This window comes from Pithys albifrons, chromosome 7 (assembly GCF_047495875.1).
Source record: "Pithys albifrons albifrons isolate INPA30051 chromosome 7, PitAlb_v1, whole genome shotgun sequence".
Classification (NCBI taxonomy): Eukaryota; Metazoa; Chordata; class Aves; order Passeriformes; family Thamnophilidae; genus Pithys; species Pithys albifrons.
In genome coordinates, this window is record NC_092464.1 from 18,262,769 (window position 1) to 18,285,092 (window position 22,324).

The 22,324-nt window shown below is 38.3% G+C and overlaps 1 protein-coding gene across 4 annotated transcripts in view; it reads left to right on the plus strand.

Moving 5' to 3' along the window:
• The window catches only part of ARHGAP21 (Rho GTPase activating protein 21), a 108,575-nt gene that overhangs the window by 50,549 nt on the left and 35,702 nt on the right, over positions 1 to 22,324 (plus strand). For all 4 annotated transcript variants that reach the window (XM_071560118.1, XM_071560121.1, XM_071560120.1 and 1 more), the window contains exons 3-6: positions 2,104 to 2,128; positions 11,048 to 11,140; positions 15,006 to 15,084; positions 20,632 to 20,686. In XM_071560118.1, coding sequence (XP_071416219.1) covers positions 2,104 to 2,128; positions 11,048 to 11,140; positions 15,006 to 15,084; positions 20,632 to 20,686 — 252 coding nt within the window. The remainder of the gene's footprint in view (positions 1 to 2,103; positions 2,129 to 11,047; positions 11,141 to 15,005; positions 15,085 to 20,631; positions 20,687 to 22,324) is intronic.

The following is a 22,324-nucleotide window of genomic DNA, read 5'->3' on the forward strand; positions in this document are numbered from 1 at the left end:
AACTTTTTTCTCCCCAGTCTCTCCATTTGTCTGAGAAGCAAAATAATGATAAACCCCCCTCTTTTCTTCAGGTATGGATGCAGCATGTTTGCACTGTGTAAGAGGCGAATGTGAGAGGTTAAACTGGTTTCAAAACACTTCTATTACAAAGCATCCATCCCATTTTTCAAGGCCTGAGCTCATTTGCTTGATACCAAGGAAAACTAATGTTTTGCAGCTGTCTTCTGTAACAGCTTTGCATAGCCAGGGACAAACTGGCAAAACTGCTGTAGTATTTCATAAATCATGGCAAGTCAATAGTAGTTAACTTTTCGCTTCCAAAAATTTTTTATTAAATAGCATCAAACCAAGTAGCCTCTCCCATACATGTAACCCAGATCTTCCAGACTATGAACTCTAGTATTTCAACTCCTAAAGATGTTTTTTGACTTCCCAGATCTGGTGGCAACTAGAGACATGCAGATGTGAGCCTTGTCTAATTCTTCACTGCTAATCGGAGTTCAAACCCAATTGGCTGTTAGAGGGCTCCAGGGGTGCTTGTCTGGTGTGCTATTGTTGCCAAAGTATAGTGCGAACAGGAACCCTCCAGCTTAGGGATTACACTGTTTTGGTGGCAGTGTTAATTATCATGGCTTTTTAAAAGTAGGATGAGTGCCAGATTTTTGTTAACTCAGTGTTTTGGATTTAGGGGAGACCTTTTATTGTTTCCTCCTTCCTTAAAGTTACCTTTTTGTAGTATCTTACAAAGCTCCAACAGAACTTTCCTATGTCTTGTAAGAAATTTATTGCTCCTAGGACAGACTTGTCTCATCTTCATCATTATGTTGTGTTTGTATCCAGCTCTTACTTTCTTCAAGTCTTTCTCTCTTGAATGGATTGCTGAGTTCAGTGTGTAGTTGCTTTGAGAATATTTAATATGAAAAACATGGTAGTTTGTCTTTACATGCACAACTGGAAATTTGGAATTAGTCCATTTAAAAGTAGGAGGAAATACCTCAGTTAAAGTTCTCTGTGACCATATCCTTGCTCCTTGTTTCCATCAGGACAAAGCTGTTTTAATTAGCTGAGGTGAATTGTTAGAAATACTTTCCAAATAGTGCATCTAAGTCTAAGAAATTGTATTTAGATGGAACATTTCTTATTCCATGAAGGTTACAGATCAGAAAGCCAGCAAGTATATTTATACTTAAAACAATTGTGCTGCTTAATTTTGTAGACAAGATTAACCATGATCTTTCAAAAACTTTTCATTCATACTAAAATATTGTCAAGAAAGTAACTTAAGTAATTTGGGTTTGACTTTAAGCATGCCATTTTCCCTCAGTATTTTCCGGTTGTGTGATTTCAGTGATTTGATGGGATTAAGTTTTTTTTTGTTTTGGTTTGGTTGTTTGGGGTGGTTTTTATTTTGGTTGTTTGGGGTGGGGTGGGGTGGGGGTTTTTTGTGTCTTTGGGATGGAGTGGTTGTTTTTTTTGGTTTTTTTGGTTGTGGGTTGGTGGTTTTTTTTCTTTTTTTTTAGGACTGTTAGTGATACCTGGTAGTTGTGATTGTATATACACAGTTAAATGCACAGAGGGAGACTCCTCAAGGTTTTTAATAGTGTTTGGGGTACATTTTTTTTCCTAGACAGTAGTACTGACGGCAAAACAAACTTGATATTCAAATTCTAGGAAGCATATTCAGACCTTGGTTACAAAATATTTTGTATCTCTTGTATATTTAGCTCTGAATCCTTAGATGGTGAAAGTGCAACCTTTTTGCCTGACTTTCCTGATGAGACATGCTTGCAACAACACACAGTGCAGTGTTAGGCTTCATGGCAGTGTTTCATGTGTTTGGGTACATTTGTTTTCACGTAATGCTCTTCATGCTGTTTCTGCAGGGATATTGCATAGAATTGTGCTTAGTTGCTGTTTTTAAAATAGTTTTAACTCTATATTCTTAGAATAAAAATCCTTAACTAAGTTGAATAGTTGTGAAAAGAGTAGGAGGTACCTGAATACAGACTTAACAAATTCACTTCAAGTCTTTATATCTTGTAGATGCCTATGCATTTTTTCTATTAATTGAATTTTTAATTTGCACTCTTTCTTCCTCCTTAGGATGAAGAGAATGGGAATAGACAAGGTATGTCTTGTTTTTATTCTCTTACAGGTCCAATATATTGAACACTTCAGCTGTGTAATAGACTTTAATCACTACCTAAGAGTCTGAAATTCAAATTCACTTCATTGTGAGCATTAAGCTCATTGATTAGTCACTTACTTCTAAGTTATGTCAGTAAGTTCACCTCTATTCTTTTATAGCTTTCTCCCTTTCACATTGCCTGTGTCTGCTCTCTTTGTTAGTTCACTCATTATCTTAACTTTTTATAAATTTATGCTGTATCTCCATCCCAGTTAATTTAAATTCCTCTTTGATATTTAGCTGCTTTCTCCATGCATCCTTTTTGCTGATATCTTTACTGTTCCTTAGAAGTGTGAAAAATGTATTGATTCAAGGAAGGTGGGTTTTCAGACTGGGAGCCCAGTCCCACTTTCTGTTTTTCCCAGTCTGTCACAATGGTGAGGTACTGGGGGAGGTGGGTTGGCTGCACTGAGAGTGCAATGTGGGGGCTTCAGCTCATGCCTCACCTGGCCGGACAGTGCAGCTCCCTGGGTACAGACCTGCCCAGAGCCAGGGGACAGCGCGGCCTCAGTGCTGGTCTTACCGGTGGGTCACAGTTTGGTACCTGGTTTCTGTGTACTTTTAAGTACCTCATTTAGTTGGAAGACAGCAAACATGTCTGAACTTCTATTTCCATTTTCTTTGTGTAGCTGTGATACATTAGAAACATTCTGAGAAACATGAATTTATTTGAACGTTCTTTTCTTTTGGGAGCAGATGGATTCATCCGTTTCATCCTCCTAGTTTTGCTCAGCGGTCTTCACCTGTGTGTTAAACAGTGCAAAGTTAATCTCTTTCCACTTCTTATCACTCCCCAAACTTGAAACATCCTTTATATTTTGACATAGAAAAAGAAAAGGCAGATTCCTTTAGGAGGGGAAGGGAGTGAATTATCTGTGCCAAACCAATATGGTAGGTACCACTTGTGGTCTAGAGGAAGGAGTTCTGTGGCACTCTTCTTCTGAAAGGGAGAACACAATCATCTAAAGATACAATGTAGGTCTGTTTATCTAAAATGTTATCTGAGATCTGTTTTTCAGTAGAGGAACAGCAGCAAGCAATTATTTGTTTGATTCACTACCACACCTTTGCAGGTGGGAACAAGGTTACTTTCTGGAAGTCTTTGTGAAGCTACTTAAACTAGGAATCACAGCTCAACTGTTACTTATTTATGGCAACTCTCTATGTTGGATGCCTTGAAGTACAGATCAGAGGGCACAAAGTGCTCTGAAAAGGTTAACGGCATTCTCTTTAAGGAGGGAAGGTTTGACTTGTGCCCCTGGAAGAAGACGAGGTGACTGTGAGGCACAGGATGTAGGTGTCAGTGGAACTTAACCTGCCAGTTTGTGTAGAACACCTTTTAAAATAACAAAATGCGACAAGGTCCGTGAGACACTTTTCTTCAGCATTTAGTGTGAACCTTGGGGGCAGAGGGGGCTGAAACTGTTTCTATTTACATTGCTGCGAGTTGCTCCTGTTCCCAGATGAGGTGAGTAGGCAGCTCGTGAGGAGCAAATCAGGAAGAGCGCACGTCTCATTTTGCCTCTTCCCAAACACGGTGCTTACCTGGCACCAGCGGCAGCACCGGCAGTGGGAGCCCCGCGGCCCCCACGGGCAGGGGCAGGGGCAGGGCTGTCACCGCATTCGCGGGGCCGTGCGCTGGGGACACCGCGTGGGCATCCCCGGCATTGCAGCCCAGCTTGGCAAACCCGCCTCATTTGTCGGGGAAAACACCCTGGCCATAAACACTCTCCTTTTGAAGTTTGTAGGTGATAATTCGCTCTAATTCACTTGAACTTCTCTGGATGAAAGACTAAGCTGAGGGGATTCTAGCTTTTGATTTTTGGGAAGCAGTTTGTGCCAGTGCAAAACTCTTTATCAGTTTTCAGTGAAGGTTTCAAATTACCTGCCTTTTACGCTTTGCCGTTTTTGTAGGTTAAGCTTACCCATAAAACTTGAAGTTCTTATCAGGTTCAGCATTTATGTATTTGATTGGGTGAGTGTAGAGAAAAACATCTCTACTGCTATTACCTTTGATTGAGAGCACTTGAATATTTTTTCTGAAGGAGTAGAGTACATAATTAAGTCTAGAGGGCAAAAGATAAAAGCATGTACGAGATTTGATGTAGCCTAACAGTGAAAGAAATATTTTTATATGGTCTTATATTCTGATGTAGAATTTAGTATATAATTAGATCATGCTCATGGCTTGCATTAATCTTCCTTTTGGTAAGCAGTAAAGTTTCAAAGCGTTTAGAATGAGATGAATGCAAATTTGACCAGGAGGGCTCTAAAGTGGAAATAACACAGGATGAAGATGATGGCCAAGAAGCAGGAATCAGGCTGTCAAGCAAAGGAGGTACCTCTGCTGGGCCAGAAGGGGACCACTTCAAGTGTCTGCAGGACAATATGATGGGGAGAGCTCTCATCATGCCTTTTTGGGGGCCTCTCTGAAGCCCCTGTGCACTCACACAGGCAGCACGGGGAGCAACCAGGAGCCGGAGGTCTGTGCAGCTGCAGTGCTCTGATCTCGCTGGAGTCACAGGAGGGGCTGGATATTTCACAGGAGAGAGCTGAGGTGCTGCAGTGGGTGGTACAGGTGCTTTGGGAAGGACGGGTTGGGACGCTATGGAGATGAGATTTCCTTTGTTGTCAAAGTGTGAGGGAGCAGCAGGGATGCATGGAAGTCTGGCTTGGGATGGGTGGGGAGCTTATGGTCAGGATCTGTGGGCAGACCCACGTGGGCAATGTTTTGGGTGTTTGCTACTGCCTGATCATGGAAGAGGCAGCCAAGGCTTTCCGAGACCAGTGGTGGAAGATTCACATATGCAGCTCCTGCTCCTCACTGGGGACTTTAGCACCCTGTAATCTACTGTAAGGCTGTCACAACGGATTTATCCTAAATATTTTGTAGTTACTATTTCCAAGTTTTCAGTTCTGTCATGCTTCACTGCACCACGTTATTGACCTTAAGCTTAGTCATTAAAATCCTTCTCTGACAGGTGCACTTTATCAGAAGTTGCTGATCTTCCACAGTGGGTTCTTTGGTCACTGACTGGAAACTTTCATAATCTTCTGCTGTTTTCTTGAGAATTTCTCATATACTTATGAGCCTATATTAAGTACTTCTTGGGGTTATTACTCCAAGAAATAAGTTGGAGTATTTATTTCATGTGTTTTGAGAATGTTTTGCCATCAGTATTCCTATGTTCTGGAGTTGCCCTTTTTCAATATGCAGTTACTTATTTAAGTGGCATCTCACAGGTAGAAGTCTCCCAGGAGAGCATATAAAGAGTATTTGGAGACAAACTGAAAAATATTTATGCCTAGTAAAAACAGTAGTATTATTTATTAAAACTTGCGCTGTCAACATGTGGTAAGTGGTGCTGGAGACAAACATCTCCATGCTGTTTCATTGTGCACTTAGTGTGATTCTGTGTGTTGTTGTTCTTTAAACATTATTTAAAACTGTAGATGCCAACATGCAAGTTTAGTACGTATGAAATGGCTTGGTAGTTCTTGTATATTATCCCAAAACATGTTTTTCTTAAAAAATGTTTGGCTTGGTGATCTTGATTAAAGTAAACAGTGATAAGCATAAAAGAATAGACTGAAAGAAATTTGATTTTTCATGAGAACTAATCTATTTTGTATTTAATATGGTGCCTGGGAGTCCAGTATCATTATAATCCAGTATCCTTTTTTTTTTTTTTTAATTACAATGTTCTTGCTTTTTGTGCTTTTATCTCTATTTCTTTGTGGAACTATCTATAGCAAGTAGCAGCTCACTTTCCCGTAAAAGTGAAAGGCAACTTAGGTATATTGCTTAGTGTCCTTTTCTGTGGAGACCCAGTGTGCACTTGTTAATGAGGCTTCAGACATCTGTTTTCACTGAGATTTTGAGAACAGTAAACTGTGGTCACCAGGTTGTTTTGTTTAATGTTCCTAATTAAGGGTTAATGTTTCTATCCCTCAATTGTCCAAGCAAATAGTTCCAATTTATTATCTGGGCTTCTTCACAAGTTTGCTTTGATGGTGGGGAGTCTTTGGGAGGAAGGTTGGAATAAATGTAGGAAAAGATTTTTATTCCTTACTGCTGCTTACATAAGGCCTGGAGTTTTTGATGCTTCATTTCTTTAAACAGACTCTTGATTTCTGTAACACAGTTAGTGTTCTCCCTGGATTTAATTTAATCCCGTGGGTTTTAGCTTCCCTGTCTTATCGGCTCAGTCTGTTATGAAATAACCAATTGTACCTGTGATGATGGGAAAAAGGTTGATGAGGAACAAGAGAATGAATGTGAAGGCAAGTACTTGGAAAGGTCATGAGAGTGCTGGGGTGATGTGGTCTAAGGGGTAGATAATAGACTTGAGAGTGAAAGGCAGGAGACTAATGCTTTAGGATAATGCCACAGTAGATTGCCATTTTTAATCTAACTTCATTTTTTAACTTCAAGATGTTGAGAATGCTAAAAAGAGGGATAGTTTAGTTTTCTGCTGAGACCAGAGCCCGATAATAGTTCATCCAGGATGTCCAATGGATTCGCCTTCCAACTTGTCACATGTATAATGTTTCTCAGTGATTACTGTTGAGTTCAAATCATCTCTGACTTTTAATAAAAACACAAAATGTAATTTCCATGGATTTAAGGGAGACTTTGTAGGTTCACTACAACAAATATAAATTGTATTGGTCTGTTCTTTTCTAAGAACTAAAGTAAATCCTCCAGACTAATCATAGCTTAAATTTTAAATTTGAAAAGGTTTCATTTGAGATTTGAGAGAATTTTAGAAAAGCAATAGTTTTGACAAATAATGCAATGGGGAAACACAGTTCAGGAGAGTTTTTAACTAAGCTGAAACTGTTGTTGTATGTTTTCCATATAACAACGCCAGTTTATTCTTTGCTCTTGCCCCCACCTTGCCATGAAGGTCGAGTTGCAGTTGTATTAGTCAAATGGTTTAACAGGAGAGTAAGCAAAAGAAGAAATACCATCTCTGAGTTGCCTAATCAAAATGCCAGAGGTGCTTTGAGTAATAGGAGCGTATTTTTCTTTTATCAGTCATTTGAACGCCAAGTATTTCTCTGATAAATGACTCAACAACACTAATTTACTTAGCATCCTCTTTCAGAGGCATTTCCTTGGCACTGTATTTTGGTTAGAGCTTTTCAAGGGTGTTACTTTGTGCTGGACAATGGGTGAAATAAGCTCTGTTGGGACTGGGCTGGGACCTTTGAGCTCCTCTTCTGCAATGGATTGATAGTGGAGAAATGCTTGCTATGTATGAAATTCAGTTTTCAGATCATATATCCATAATTGCCTTTAGTGGGAGACTCTTAGTTAAATGCAATCCTGACAGTTTTGTGATTCAGCTTTAATTAAATGAAACTTCAGTTAATAAATGTAACCTCTGCTATACTTTCAGCAATCTCATTTTCAATAGCTTGGGAAATGATTAGGAAGTTTTTGATTCATTAATCAATCTGAAGCACTTGTCTCGCTGTATCTGTTATATATTTCCCCTCCTTTTGCCTGAAAGGCATCCCAAGAATCAGTGCTGCTCAGCATTGTTCAACCAACGGAGTTCAAATGCCTTGGATATCCAAAAGCATGCTTGTAGATCTTCATCTTCAAGAGGAATGTTCCTCCCTCTTGAGTCAGAGGAAGAAACACATAAGACCCTGTCTTAATTTACAGATTTGAGGTAATTGGGCTGGTGATTTTTGCGTATAAAAATGAAAGTCACCCTCTTGCTGTCTGCTGAGTAAAAATGGTCTGTAAAAGCTTATGTAACAAAACTCTGTAGCCTTTATTAAATCTCTGTGTTATGGTGGAGTTTGGAAGAAGGAAGTTTAGACTCACATTTTTGGGCAGCATCTTGGTTTTGCCTGGTGATTGGGCGTAGACAGGACCAAATGGAGATTTAGGTACCATTAAATTGGAGTGTAGTGAGTGTTAAATTTTGAGACATTAGATGAGTTACTAGATGATCCGTTTTACTTGAGGTTTATTTCTGTAATGCCTGAGTGCACATCTGCAAGATTTATTCCCCCTCAGTTGGTCTGAAGAAAGTATCATTAGCTCTTGCTGTCAGAAAACATTGCTTAGCTTTGGTTGCGTTTCCAACTCAAAATATAAACATACACTTTGAGGCTGTGTATGCAGGGAAGTTCATTTATGTGTTACTGGTTTAAAAAAAGATTTGGTTAGTATCCAAGTATGTAGAAGATCAAGGAGAAATGAAGAGCATGTAGTCATCTGCCAAAGCTTGAGAGGTCTAGGTTTCTTTGTTGTGTTTACTTGTATTTGGATATTACTGAGCTGTAAAATGAACCTGCAAATGTAAACAACATTTTAACCTAATTTTTTGCCCCTAAATTGATCTTTGTGGTGGTGGTTGACCTTTTTAGGAAGTAGAGTGACTTGTTCAATATAACCTCCTGCAAGTACGGCAAAGAGCCAACTTTAATGTGTAATCAGCTTTCTGAATTGGTCCATAAAATAGCTGTGGAAACGTGAAGTGGGTGCCTGTAATGTTAAAAAAACCTCTTGGTGTAGCTGACAGTTTGGTCAGAAATCAGATGTCAGGGAACCCTGCAGTCTTTGGTCTCCAAAAATCCTTAGATTTCCCCCCTTACTCAGAAGTGGGAAGTGTATTAAAGGAATTCTGTGTTGGATACTGAATGGGAGTAACCTTACCTGTCTGCTTTGCGTGTTCTGGTATGGACAAGGCACAAAGGAGCATTTCAGTGCTGAGCAAACCAGCAGTAGGCCACGAACATTGAAGAGTATTTTATAAAGGAAGCTGAGGGAGCCCCTTGGTGTTGGCTTATAATACTGTGTTGCAAATTAAATGTGCCGTATGAACTGCATAATTTTTGTTTTTCTTGCCACTTTTGGGACTGTGTATTTCTTCAGTAAAAGGTTAAGTGGCAGCACTGGGAAGTCTGTTTGGTGGTGCTATAAAAGGTCATATTTTAACTTCACTCTTTTAAGTGGTTGAAGCAACCTTTTGTTCATGGTATCTGGGTAGATTATTCTTGGAGCTTCTGTAAACTTGCTGAAACATTTCTGCCTCTTAAAGGGCAAGTCCCATCATATGTTCAGTGTCTGTTTAAATCTGCAGGTTAAAAATGACAGATATTAACTTGGTTTCACAAAGAGCATTTTGTATGTCTTGTAGCTCTGTCCCACTAATCAAATTTTAAAGTATTTGGGGGCTGAGCTGTCAGCTGGAGTTTCTTGGTTTGTGATTCAGTTGCTTTATATATAGTACTTATCTGATTCTGTCAAATCAACTTTTTGATTATTCTCTGCCAATCTGGAATTATTTTGAGAAAGCCACTTAGAGCTGTATGAGTAAGCCATTTTGTTGTAGTGGTTTTTGTGGTAAAATGGCAGGACACTGAGAGGTTTCAGAGTTGAAGGCATTAGGCTAAAACTTGTATTGGAAAAATGTGAATCAGTCAGAGGGAAGTCTGGTTTTGTGCAGCTTACTAAAGGTTTTCAAAAAATGAGCTTTTCCAACATGGAAACTGAACTAAAAAAGAGTAAGGAGGACACCTTATTTATAGTCAATTGGTATTGCTGTGTGTGGCTTATTAAACATGGCCAGGTGGGATATTTAAAAAAGTACTTCCAAAAGCAGTGCCATTCGTGCCTAAGCCAAAGGTCAGTCACTGAAGAAGTGATTAGAACCCAATGGCTCTGGCTTTAAGGAGTGTTTCTTTTATCAGCAGTGCTAGTTTTAAGCAAACCATTTATTCTCTCCTGCTGTTCCTGCTTTCTCTGCTGCTTTAACCCCCTCTCTCTGCTCTGCCAGGATTTCCTGGGAAACTGGAACACAAACCCAGTTTACTTCCATGCCGTGTCAGTTCCCTGGTCTGGGTTACAATGTGGCCTCCCAGGGTGGCATTTCCTTAGCTAAGAGTGTGGAACAAGGGTGGTGAGAGCTGGTGGTGGGAGCTGGGTGGGATGGGGCTGTTCAAGGCAGCGCTGGCAGCACTGTGAGGCCCTGTGTGTCTGGCTGTGACCGTCCAGGTGCTGCCACCAGTGCTGTGAGTGCTCCAGTTTGCACCTCGTGGGGCTCTCAGGAGACACTGGTAACACTGGAGCACAAATTGAGTTGAGTGCAATCTTCTGTCAGACTGGAAATAATTCGGTGGGGACAAGGGGGGTTTTTGCATGTTTGGGGTTTTTTTGAGTTTGGTTTGTTTTTTTTAAGCTCCCTGTCATAAGTTACCTGAGTGGAGCAGTGTAGATGCTGTAAAATGGCTTATTCCAGCTGTGTGCAGATGTAGCACAGCAACACTGTTTTAGCCTGCAGTGTAACTGTGGAGATTTTTGTTAATGTTTTTGTTTGTTTTACTGCACATCTTGATATTCAGGAGCGGTGGCTACTTAACTAAGAACTTGTTTGGTGACTTACATGTAGAAGCACAGGGTACCTCTGTATCTGGAAGCACAGAAATTGGGTATTGAGAAAGCAAGAAAATACAGGTGTGAATGGTTTCTAACTGCTGTAGATGAACCTCCACATTGTGTAATTACAGATGTGTACAGCATGTGCAGACATTATAATTTATTCTGAATTATGTGTTGCTTTTTGAACCTCGATAAATCTTCAAGAAAACTTTAGACTTCATCTTGGAGCAACTGAAAAACACTGTTGGAAAACTAATGTTACAGTTTCATGAGGACAGTAAATCAACACTATATTCCTTCTAAACAAAGATCTGAATGTTTTGTTTTTCAGCTTACATTATTATTTCTCACTCAATATGACTGTATGAACAGGATTACATCCCAAAGTATTCTTAGAGTAAAAACATTAAGGCATTATAATGAAATGCTATTAAGAAATATTCTTTCTTCCTCAGGAAAACAAAGAAATAGACTGGAGCCAATGGATACCATATTTGTTAAACAAGTTAAAGAGGGTGGACCTGCGTTTGAAGCTGGACTGTGCACAGGTACCGTTCTTTTGTGACATCAGGAGCATGTTTGTGTACATGATATTAAATATTCGTGGTTTAAGTTTATACATGTAGTTCTCTCTTCCATTTAAACTTTGTTCTTTCCTCCAGAAGCTTGACATTTCTCCTTCAAATTGTCCTCCAGTGTTTTTCATTTTGGGAGTTCTGTTGTATTTATTAAGGCATTGCAGTCTTAGTGGTTTTAGTTTATTATCTTAAAAGAAGAACAAGTATATGATAAAATACATGAACAGAAGGAGAAAAGGGATGAAAATGACACCTGTGAGCTCCTATTTATTTTGATTTGTGACAAATTGATAACCTGAAAATATTCAGGTTTTTTGCTTTGAACTAAATTATTCTCTTCTACCTCCTTTAAATTAAAGAGGAACAGTCCAAGACTATTACTACTTAGAAAAATCTCAGTCGTCCATTTAATCAAACTGGAGAGCAGAAAACATGGGGTTTTTTTTTTGTGAAGTGTGTGACACTTACTTAAGTTTTGAAGGAAGAAGAACTGTGTTAGAATGGAAAGTCTTACAGATGATAAAAAGATAATTGACATAGATGGATACCAGTACAAACACAGGTTTCTTAAAAGTACAGCAACACTTGGATTCTGTGAAAGGCTTGTGCTTGTGTCGATAACGGGACATTGGTATTTTTGTTTCGGGAACAGTCACACTTCTGCATTTGACTGGAATAGAATAAGCTTTTTATGTTTTTCCTAAAGAAATACAAAGTTTCTAGGATGCTCAATTTAAAAACAGTGGTAGATCCCACTGGTGCAGTGTAAGGATTTTATTTTTTTTTAACTGCTACTTAAGTAGTTATTCAGGGAAGGGCCACTTTGGCGTTACTTGATGCTATTATATAAAGAAATGTTTTGGCTCAGTAAAACGCAGCATATGTTGAGGCTGTTCAGAGGAGCCATGTTAATTTCTACTCTGTTCAGTGTTTGCCAAATTCAGAGAGATGAAATCTGTGGAGAATATTTTATTTTTAGTCATAGAAGAGATTTTTAGGAGCCCAGAATAAAGAGGAGAAAATAAATTTTTTAGTTACTAGAATATTTTTCTTCAACACACTGCTGTTAGCAGTTCGATCTAGTTAGGTCACACCAGTATTTCTTGTTTACAAGTTTTAGGGTGAAATACATGACTATATCTTGAAATTACATTATAAAACAGGCAGTGGTCAGCCAGGTAGATTGCTTGACCTCTCATACAGACACTGTCTACATTTCCTATTTTGTAGAATGAACTGCATTTCTTTTTCTAGTATAACTTGGCACTGTTTCATGGTCACACTAAAGAAAAGAAAATACTTGAAAATTGAGTATTAGTTTAGGTGGGTATATTTGTCAATTCTTATTTCACTGCTGCAGAATCCTTTGTAATACTGAAAGTCTCTACATAAGCTTCATTACCCAGAATGAATAGCTCTATTTCAGGAGCTTGTCTGGCTGCTACTCGCTGGAAAACTTGGAATATTCTTGCTAATTTGAGTAATAGTTAAATAAATATGACAGCTTATTCTGAATGTTTTTGAATACTCCTGTAAAATCATGCTTGTTAGAGATAGAAAGAAAATACTTCTCATTTTTAACCTCTGAGGCATTTCATTAAAAAAATAACAACTCTGTGTTCCAAACATAAACATTATAAACACTGAAATACAAACAGCCAAAACAGATCCACATTTGCTGTGTCTTGATCTTCATGCTGTCATTTATGTATATGCAAGAATATAAAGAACTAAAATGTGTATGGAAAGGGAGGTGGTTTAGGTGCATTCAGCTACTTTCTAGTTTGATCAAAGGTATTTAATGGGCCATCAGACAGATGGAGACCTATTGGAAAAAGCCTTGGTGTTTCTAAATAACTTTTTGCACTACACGTGCTGACCTTCCCCTTTTTATGTACCTGAAGTGGAGCAAAGTTGTATTTTGCAGAGTTGTCTGTGCTCACATCACTTGTGCAGGAGTTCTGCAGTGTGTCCCTCCCGGGTCTCTTGGCAGGTCCAGTGGTTGCCTCTTTCATGGAGCCTCATCTCACTGCTGTGTATAACCTTGTCTGCTTCTTTGAAAAATAAAAGCTGCACAAGTATAGATAACATGGTACAACTTACTTTAAAGATATTCCTAATTATAGTTTTTAGTGGGAATACTGAGTAAAGATCTACATCTGTGGGCAAGTTCCTAAACAGCCCAGAAAAGAGCCAGTTTAAGTTCCAGAGAAGGATCTTGTGTGTTCTGGGGAAGTCTTGCTGTGCAGTGTAGCAGGACAGGGCTCAGAGCTTGTAAATAGAAGTATTTTTTGGCATAAACTATAGCATTCCTTTTTCCTGCAGGTTTTGGAAAGGCTTTTTTTTGGTGTGATTCTGTGGTTTCAACGTTAGCTTTTGTCTGTGTGTGCAGCTGTGGGGTGGAGTTTGCCATCCCCCACAGTCCCTGTCAGGCACGTGGGTTGCCAGCAGCCACTCACTGTGACCACCAGGCTTGCCTTCAGCCCTTGGGAAGCACGAGAAAACACTTAAGAGTTCTTTCAGGTGAGGGAGAAGGCAGTAACCAGTGAATTAGACTGGAGTTGGACCAAGGGTTGGACTTGATGAGCTTGGAGGTCTTTTCCAACCCAATCGATTCTATGATTCTATGAATTAAAGGGAATATGTGAACTTCTATAAAGTTGAAAATATTGCACTAATTTATTTGCGTTATCTTAAACCTCGTGAATGCAGACTCAGTTATAAAGTCAGCACATCCATGTAGTTTGGTAAGTTCATACGATCTGTAATTGAACTTCCACAGAGCACAAACATTTGTCCCCAAGTCAGGCTGAGTATTCTGAGTGAACAGCTTTTCCTTGCTTTGATTTGATCTTGCCAGCAACACAAAAAGAGCTTTCAGTTTCTAAAGCAATGTTGAAAAAGTTGTTCTCTCTGGCTTACTTTGCATGGGTCCTTTCTTTCAGCTCTTTTTTTTTCCCAGCAGCTTTCTGAAGTTCCCTACCTGTAATCCTTTAGACCATTTTCTCCTCATTAATAAATTCAAGGTACCTTTACGCTCTTTGGATCATTTGGTGGAAGGAATAGGATAGTTTTTTCATCAAAAGCTAAAAATTGCTCCACACTGTAGATTTGACAGTTAATTTATGAGACTATATGAAGCTCTTACGAGGAAGATGCAACAAACTATCTGGAAAAATCTTACAAAACTGATATGAGATCTGAAGACTGGGTTACACGGATAAGGAGTAACCACATTATCGTTGCCCAAGGTGCGTTGAACTGACAGTAAAACCTTGGAAACAGCCGTGGTTATTCTGAGGAAGGAGGAAACTGGATCTTTCAAAATGTCTGGGGTTTTATTTCTACTAAGGAAGAAGTACAAAATTGCTGTATTCGCTGCTGTTAAAGGAGAGTGAAAAATCTGAGTTTATTTTGAGGTTTATGCTGGAATGAAATGTCTACCTATAATTCACTTGGCAATCAGGCAGAGTTGTCAGTGCTGCCATACATCAACAGCTTTATTTTGAGGATGGGATACTTAAGTGAGCCTCTGGAGTAGCTTACACTTGCTTTTAGTTTTCTTTCTCTGACTTTCTAGGTGATTAATGTGGAAGGTTAGAGTAAGGTGCACATCTGAAAATGTTCTGAGAAAAGTAGTAATTTGGCATCGTGTATATGGTCACATGTAGTTGTATTCTGAATTATTTTCTTTTTTATTCCTCCATTTTTAAGGAAGGCTAACCTTGAATTTATATTGGTATTCTTAATTGTTGTAAGGTACACAAGTAGAAAATTAAAACTACTAAAAAATGTGTAGACAAATTAATTTCAGTTACAACTTTTCCCTTTCCAGGTGACAGAATTATAAAAGTCAATGGAGAAAGTGTTATTGGGAAGACTTATTCTCAAGTCATTGCTTTAATACAGAACAGGTAAGATGCTTAGTATTTTACTATGTGCCAAACTTACTTTTTCATACTAAGCAGAAAATAACCACTTGTGGGGGTTTTGAAATGTCATTGTATTTTTAAATTTTCATGAATACACACTCAGTCATACTATTTCTGCTTTCATGTACTTGCTGAATGCTGAGAAGGGTTTGAGAAAAGATGTGCTGAATTGTACCACAGACCTTTTCTGTCAGTACTTGTCCCTTGTTAGCAAATAACACCGAATGATACAGAGGAAGGTTGAACTTAAAATAGACAGAGTAGATATACCACACATAGATGTGTCAATTGAAAAAGAAAATTTAAAAAATCTGTCTTGGTTATGAGATCTAGTAGTTCAAAATAAGCATATTTGGTAATGGAAATATTTTATGCTAGTGCACACCTATAAAAGATCCCCGGTACATCTTGGCTTTCCTCTCTTTTGCTGCAAATTATGAATGTTGCGCGAGGTTGAGGAAGTGCCGATATTTGCTGCTCCTGCAGCTCACAGGGACTTGTGAAATCATGTCCGTACATGAGTCTGGATACTTGTTTTTGTGTCTCATGTCTGCCTCCATTTCTACGGTTTTCTTGGTGTCAATTTCTGCTCTATAGCAACAAATTTCCAATATAATAATGAGTTATGTGGAAAAAAGATGTATTATGATCAACATGAAAGAATGTGAGGAGCAAGGTAACAGATGTGTTTTGTGTCATTAACACTGTCTCTATACAAGAGCTGGAAAGATGGAATCTTACCTTTTTTATACCCCTCACTGCATATAACAATAGCCATGTGTCATTCTTTTGTGTTTGTACAGACAGCACTGGTGTACAGCAGTGTATACCCAAGACACAAGACATTATATGTCCAACCATGTACATCAGCCAATTAACTCTCTTAATCCAGGAAAACCAGACCAATCACATCTATGTGGTCAGTGATTCTTAACTCTAGGTCTGCCTGTGAATAGTTCTATTTTCAGCCCTGTGGGTGTAGGTAGTGAACTGTTCTGTGGAATTCAACGCCTGCCCACTGTGGATAAATGAGGAACACCTGAGCAAGGCTTTGCCAGTGATTCTCTAGTGCAGCCAGGAATAGTATAGTGCACTGCTGCCTCTTTCCCCTGATTTCCATGAGTGCAGAGGGGATGAAGGGATGCTATTGTTAGCTGGGAGAGGAGAACAATTGGTTTTCTTGAGCCAGATGTGCATATCACAGAAGATTGTAACAAAAGGTTGTGTATCCTTGAGCGTTTTATACAGAAAATCCAACCGCCAGGAAGTCTTCAGCTGACCCTCTTGGTATAAACAGATGAATATTAATTCTGATCGATAAAGAGAGCCCAGACTGCAGACCAGGTGCATCTTTCTTGTGGCTTATAGGCAGTACTTCCCATGTGACTGAAGAATCAGTTCTGTCTCATTCTTTGCTTGACAACAGTATTTTTGAGCTCAGTGCAGTTTGTTCTGCACGTGGATTATTTATTTCTTACGCTGTCATTTCATGGCAAATAAAATTGCAGAATGGTGCACACTTCTTGCTTTAGCATTGCTGCTCTTGCATCAGCATTGCCATACTGGGTCAGGCTGATGGTCTGTTATGTCATTGTCCTCTCTGTTAATATCCAGTAAAGATTTCTTAGGAGAAGTCTGTGAAAACAGTGAAGCTATAGAGTGGTCAGATAGTACCAGCCCACTTTCCAGAGATCCTTGGTTTAGGAACTTGCTGAACTGCAGGTTTTATCTGCATTGCTTGATTTAACAGTTCTTGATGATTGGTCTTGCACAAATTTGCTGTTGAATGTACTTAAACTCTTCATATTAAAAATACCCAGTGACTCAGTTCTTGCTGTGCTTTGTGTCTTAGCTGATCCTTCATCCAGCACTCCTTGGCTTCTTTAGTGGGCTTTGTGCAAGCAACTTGCTGAGGGGCCTTTTGAAAGGTTGAGTTGTCAGTTGAAATCTTTTTTTATCCATAGCTAAAGACAGTTTCCTTCATAGTCTCAGTAGGCCGTTGTTTTTCTAGACACTTGGATTGATGTATTTTTAATTACTGTTTTTAATTACTCATTTGGACATACTGATGACCTGAAATGCTTACTCTCTTGTCATTTTTCTCATCATCGTCAGAGTAGTTTTTAAGAAAACAGCACATTTTATCCCTTTTTCTCTCTAAAGAGAGTTTGCTGCTCCCCTCACTATTCAGCTGTTTGCATTGAAACACAGTTTGGACTTGCAGATTTTTTTTTAGATTATTGCTGTGGCTCCATTTTCAAAACTGCTCATTATTTTTCTAGGAAGTTATTCAATTGTAGCTGTTTATCTTCATTATATAATACTGCAGACACCAGAACTTGGCTGCCTTAGATTAAATGATGCTCCTATCTTCCAGTGGGTCTTACAGATGGGGTGTAATTTAGCCATGTTTTGTACTGTTCCCAGAAGAGTTTAAAGCTGTGTCTAGAATGTTTTCCATTTTGCTCTGCTTGGAGATAGCAAAGCTAAACTTACACTGATTATTTCCTCTGGAAGATGAAAGGCACACCTCAGAAGAGTTGCTGGAGTAACTGTGGTGTCCTGTAAGTTAATCACAAGAACACTTTCAAGTCAGTTTCCTACTTTTTACCAACAGTTGCTAGTTTAGTTCATTAAGAATTAATTCTTATCTGTTTACATACATAATCAACTTGAAGATATGTTGCTTGCAAATGTAAACTCTAAATTTATATTTCTAAATAAAACAAGAAACAAATTCTGGTTCACAACTTCTTTTCCCCCCCTTTTTTTTTCTTAAACTGTGGGGAAGTCAAGTGGCTATTTCTTCTACTTGTTTCTCTTTGCCAATTCTTTTTGAAAGAATTGAGATTACTCAGAAGTGTACAGACTTCAGCTACTGAATCTGTTTCATTAATACAAAATAATGCATCAGAAGATAGTCTTTATGATTAGTGCTTTAGTTGGCTGACTCTGAGTCAGTAAATTTGAATTTAGCTTTGGAATGTGTAGTGAAAGAAATCTGAATGATAGATGTCTCGGAGTTCTCAGTACTGTGCCTCGTGTTTCAGTGTAAATTATCACCTTCTGTGTGGTGGTTCTTACTAATACTTTTAGTTCATAATTTGCATGTACATTATATAGCACAATACAACAAAAGTCTTCCTTAATAATTTTTGTTTCTGATATGAGAATTGAAAAACATGCTGAGAGCACATCAGAATACATGAAGTAGAAAGATCCAAATTGTCTCTGGAAGGCTCTTCAGGCAAGCTGGAAGAGTATAGTAAAGTAGTTATTCGAATGACATATGAAACATTGTCCCCGAGTGCAGTGCTTTGCTCTTTTGAATGGCTACTAAACCAGCTGTAAACTGTGTAAATGGAAATGGATTTAATCACTTTCTTAAAAAAAAAATTTGGAAGGAACACAGAAAATACTTGAATGAGTATGGTTTGTTGTCTCAAATTATGTATCTTATATAAAAAGTACTTTAAGAGGAGCAGTGCTGTTTATCATATTTTTAATATCCAAAGTCTTCATCCTACAAGTAAGAATTGATTATTATCAGTTGCCTAATAGGATTTATACATACATGCCATCCACACATAGAAATGAATTCTGAACAATTCATTAGAAATGCCTGAACCTGTGGTATCTGTTTCATATTCTTTTTTTAATTTAAAGCTGATAGATAAAGTCCGTACAAAGGAATTTAGGTAAAAGTCAGCTCATGATGACACAACTTTTAAAGAATAATTTTAATTAGTTCCACTATTAATGCAGTCAGTCAAAATGGGAAATGCTACTGTAAATGTACATAAGGTCAATACTCTCTTGTTTCTTAAAATTCAGTATTTTGAAAAATGTTCACAAGGCTTTTGAAGACTTATTTTTTTCCTAGATGAGTGTAGACTTACAAAGAAAAACTTCAATCACTGCTGATTTTTGCTTTTAAAACTAAAGTAATTTATACTGCTTGGAGGACACTTTTTTCCAAAAGGAATAATGGTTTAAGAGGATTGGGAAACCAAATACCCTTACTCTGCTATTCTGGAATGCAGCCTTATGTCTGTGGTTGCTGAAAAATGGAAAAGGAACCACAAAATAAAAACATTTTTCATATAAGAAAGCATAATAAATCACACAGTACATGGTTGAGATGATGACTTGATTTCCTGCAGAAATAAGAAACTGAGGTCCTCCTCAGTGCTTTCATAAGCTGATCAGTGCCCTGAAGTTGGGACCAGTCTTTGTGCTGGTTTTATCTTTTCTCAGCTGATGTACTGTAGTGATAAGTACAGATAAGCAAATTTCTAGTCTGACATATCCAGTCAGGTTCTATGCCTTTTTTCTTACACTGATACTGTCAGTTTTTTTAAATACCCCTTTTTGTTTCTGACATGCAATGTGAGATTTCTAAATAAGTCACAGAATCTTCATTTTCTTTTTCCAGCCTAGTTATAATAGACTGTGCATCAGCCTTTTGTAGCCTTTCTCTGTACCTGTTCCACTTTACATTTAATGAATGTGAACAGGTTATTTCTTTAGTTCAGATGAGATAATGAATTCAGCTATTTCGTATCCCATGTTACAAGCACATGCTTCCCTCTTGCTTTCTGGTAGATGCTAACTGTGGGTTTCACTGTTTTAAAATACCTGACTCTGGATAACTGGTACATTCAGTGTCCTGATTTTACTTGTATGGGAGTGGCATTGATTGAACTGTCTGGATTCCTCTATCTTTTTATTGCTGCTGCTTTTGGTTTCAGCAGTTCAGACTGACAAATGCAGCACTTAAAAATAGCAAGTGTTTTTAATCCATATTTCAGATGTCATCTGAATGGCTAAATGTATTTAGGCTGATTCTGCCAGGAGGTGAACTGCGAGATTAGCTCAGTTGGTTGAAACTTGGTTGTAATACTGCCAAGGTCATGGGTTCAATCCCCTGTGTGGGCCATTGGCTTGAGAGTTGAACTTGATGATCCTTGTGGGTCCCTTCCAACTCAGAATAGTCTGTGATTCTGTAAGGATCAACTCCAGAAGCAATCTACTCTAATGACTGGAACAGAAAGGTGTAAGTCAGTGCTTGCCTTGGTATTGCCCCTCTTTCCACATGGTGTGGTGGTTATGGACTTCTCCCTAGCAATTTTAGAGTGCTAAGAGACTTCAGTTTTAAATGGAAGAAGGAGAGAAGTTTTCCATTGTAATTGCAGATTTGTCACTTTGTTTTGTCTGAGAAGCTCTAAGGAAGTAGTGTACCGTAGAAGTTGAGGAAGAAGGGGATAAAAAGGAAATAAAACTGCCAAACCCAGTGTGTTGGCTCAATAAACGGGTTTTCCTGAGAACACAGGTGTGTTCTTGAGTTAGATTTTTGTTCTACTCTAACTTGCTAAGACACTGACAAAAATCAGTGTTTATTTCTGTTTTTTTAAAGTATTTGTCAGAAAAGCTGAGTGTTGGAGTTTTGAATGATTTTGATCTGTGGGCATTAAATTGAAAATTTTCTCCACAAGTTCACGTGTGATGACTTTTTTCTTTTTGTTTCAGTGACAGCATACTGGAACTTAGTGTTATGCCAAAAGACGAGGACATCCTTCAATTGGTATGTTCATGAAGCTTCTATTTAGAGCAGATTGACTAAATAGAAATGTTCTGTTGTTGGTTACAAAGTCTTTGAACTCCTCTATCAGCAAATAGTTACAGTTAACATTTATCTCTTTCTCACTCCTTAGATACTTTCCTACCTCCTTACTATGCCTGAGATTTCAGGGGAGTCCAAACACAGGGAACACCATCTTCACATGATATTTCTGGCATGTCAAAAAACCCCCATTGTTTGTGTTTTTATTATAATTTGTATTAATTTCTTTATGTTAGAATATATGAATTGGATTGCTTCCTTTAACCAGATTGTTTAATTCTAAATAATTTGAATTAAGAAACTAGCATATGAAGCTTAAAATTAGCTTTCATTAATAACTCACTAATTGTCAGTGGATTTCCAGGAAGGAAGCAAGGTGATGAATGTGCTGAAGATTATTACTGATTTTTTAAATTGTGACTGCTGTAAATACTTTGTTACACTAGTGCCTGTATGCTCTTGATTTGAGCTGAGGGCCTGCACATACAGTGAGATAATTCATCTCCCATTTAGTGTCTCTAGTGCATATTGTGAAGAATTAGAAAAACACCTAATGTGTTGATATTCTCCGGTTTATTTTGAATTGCAAGCAGAGGAAAGGTGACAAGCAGGGTAGACCTTTTGGTTAGTAGTTGGAAAAGTGTGCAAAAATAGTAAGACTTGACTTTAAGTTAAGAAAAACCTGTGGGTTTCAGTCACTGTTTTTCAGTATTAAAGGTCAAATTGATAGGTAAGGAAAAAAGCAAGAAACTTTGTTTTGAGTTGGAGATAGAGATTAGTACAGGAACTTGTCCATTTAGGCCAACAAGTCAAGGCTGTTAGAGTAGAAGTGATATTTGAGAACATTTGATAAAGAAATATTTAAGTAATCCAACACAGAGAATGTGGGGGACAGGGGCAGGGTATGAGTTTTCATTGCATGAAAAAGTGAGAGGGAAAAGCTCTTGGTGTTAGGCGGGTGGGATGGTGGTGTGGTGTGGTGGGGTTTTTTTGTTGGTTCTTTGGTTTTGGTGTGTGTGTGTGTTTGGGTTGGGGTTTTTGGGGGTTTGGGGTTTTTTTTGTTTGTTCTTCTTTAATTGGAACTGTGAACGTGTAGAAATGCAGGAATAGTGTTACCATTTAAATTATTTGAATGGCCATATGCACCTAATGCAGTCTTGTAGCTGTAACTGTGTGAGGATCTTGGCAAGTCAAAATTTGTAGTTTTAAAGTGAAACCTTTGTATTTAGCTAGGCAAGAAGGTCCCTCTGCTGATGAAACATGAAGTGCAACCTTCAGGTGGAGTAGAGATGAAAACCAATTGATTGGATATAACTTGTTATATGAAAGAGTGAGGCAGTGGGGACAGAGGAAGGAAAAAAGGCAGTTGTTGCCCTTGGGTTAGAAAAGGGTACTGGCAAAAAGAAAAGGTCATTCTCCTGGAGGAGACTGAGAGGTAAAGAAAAGAGAAAAAATATTTGCCTGTGGAAATTTTAGAAAAAGAGTGGATATATCTGTGAGAATAATGTTCAGACGTTATTATAAAAAGGTTCCTTTTGAGTTGTCAGATGTGACAGAGTTGTGAATGTGAGGCTTCTCTGTTGAAGACAGACAGAGGAT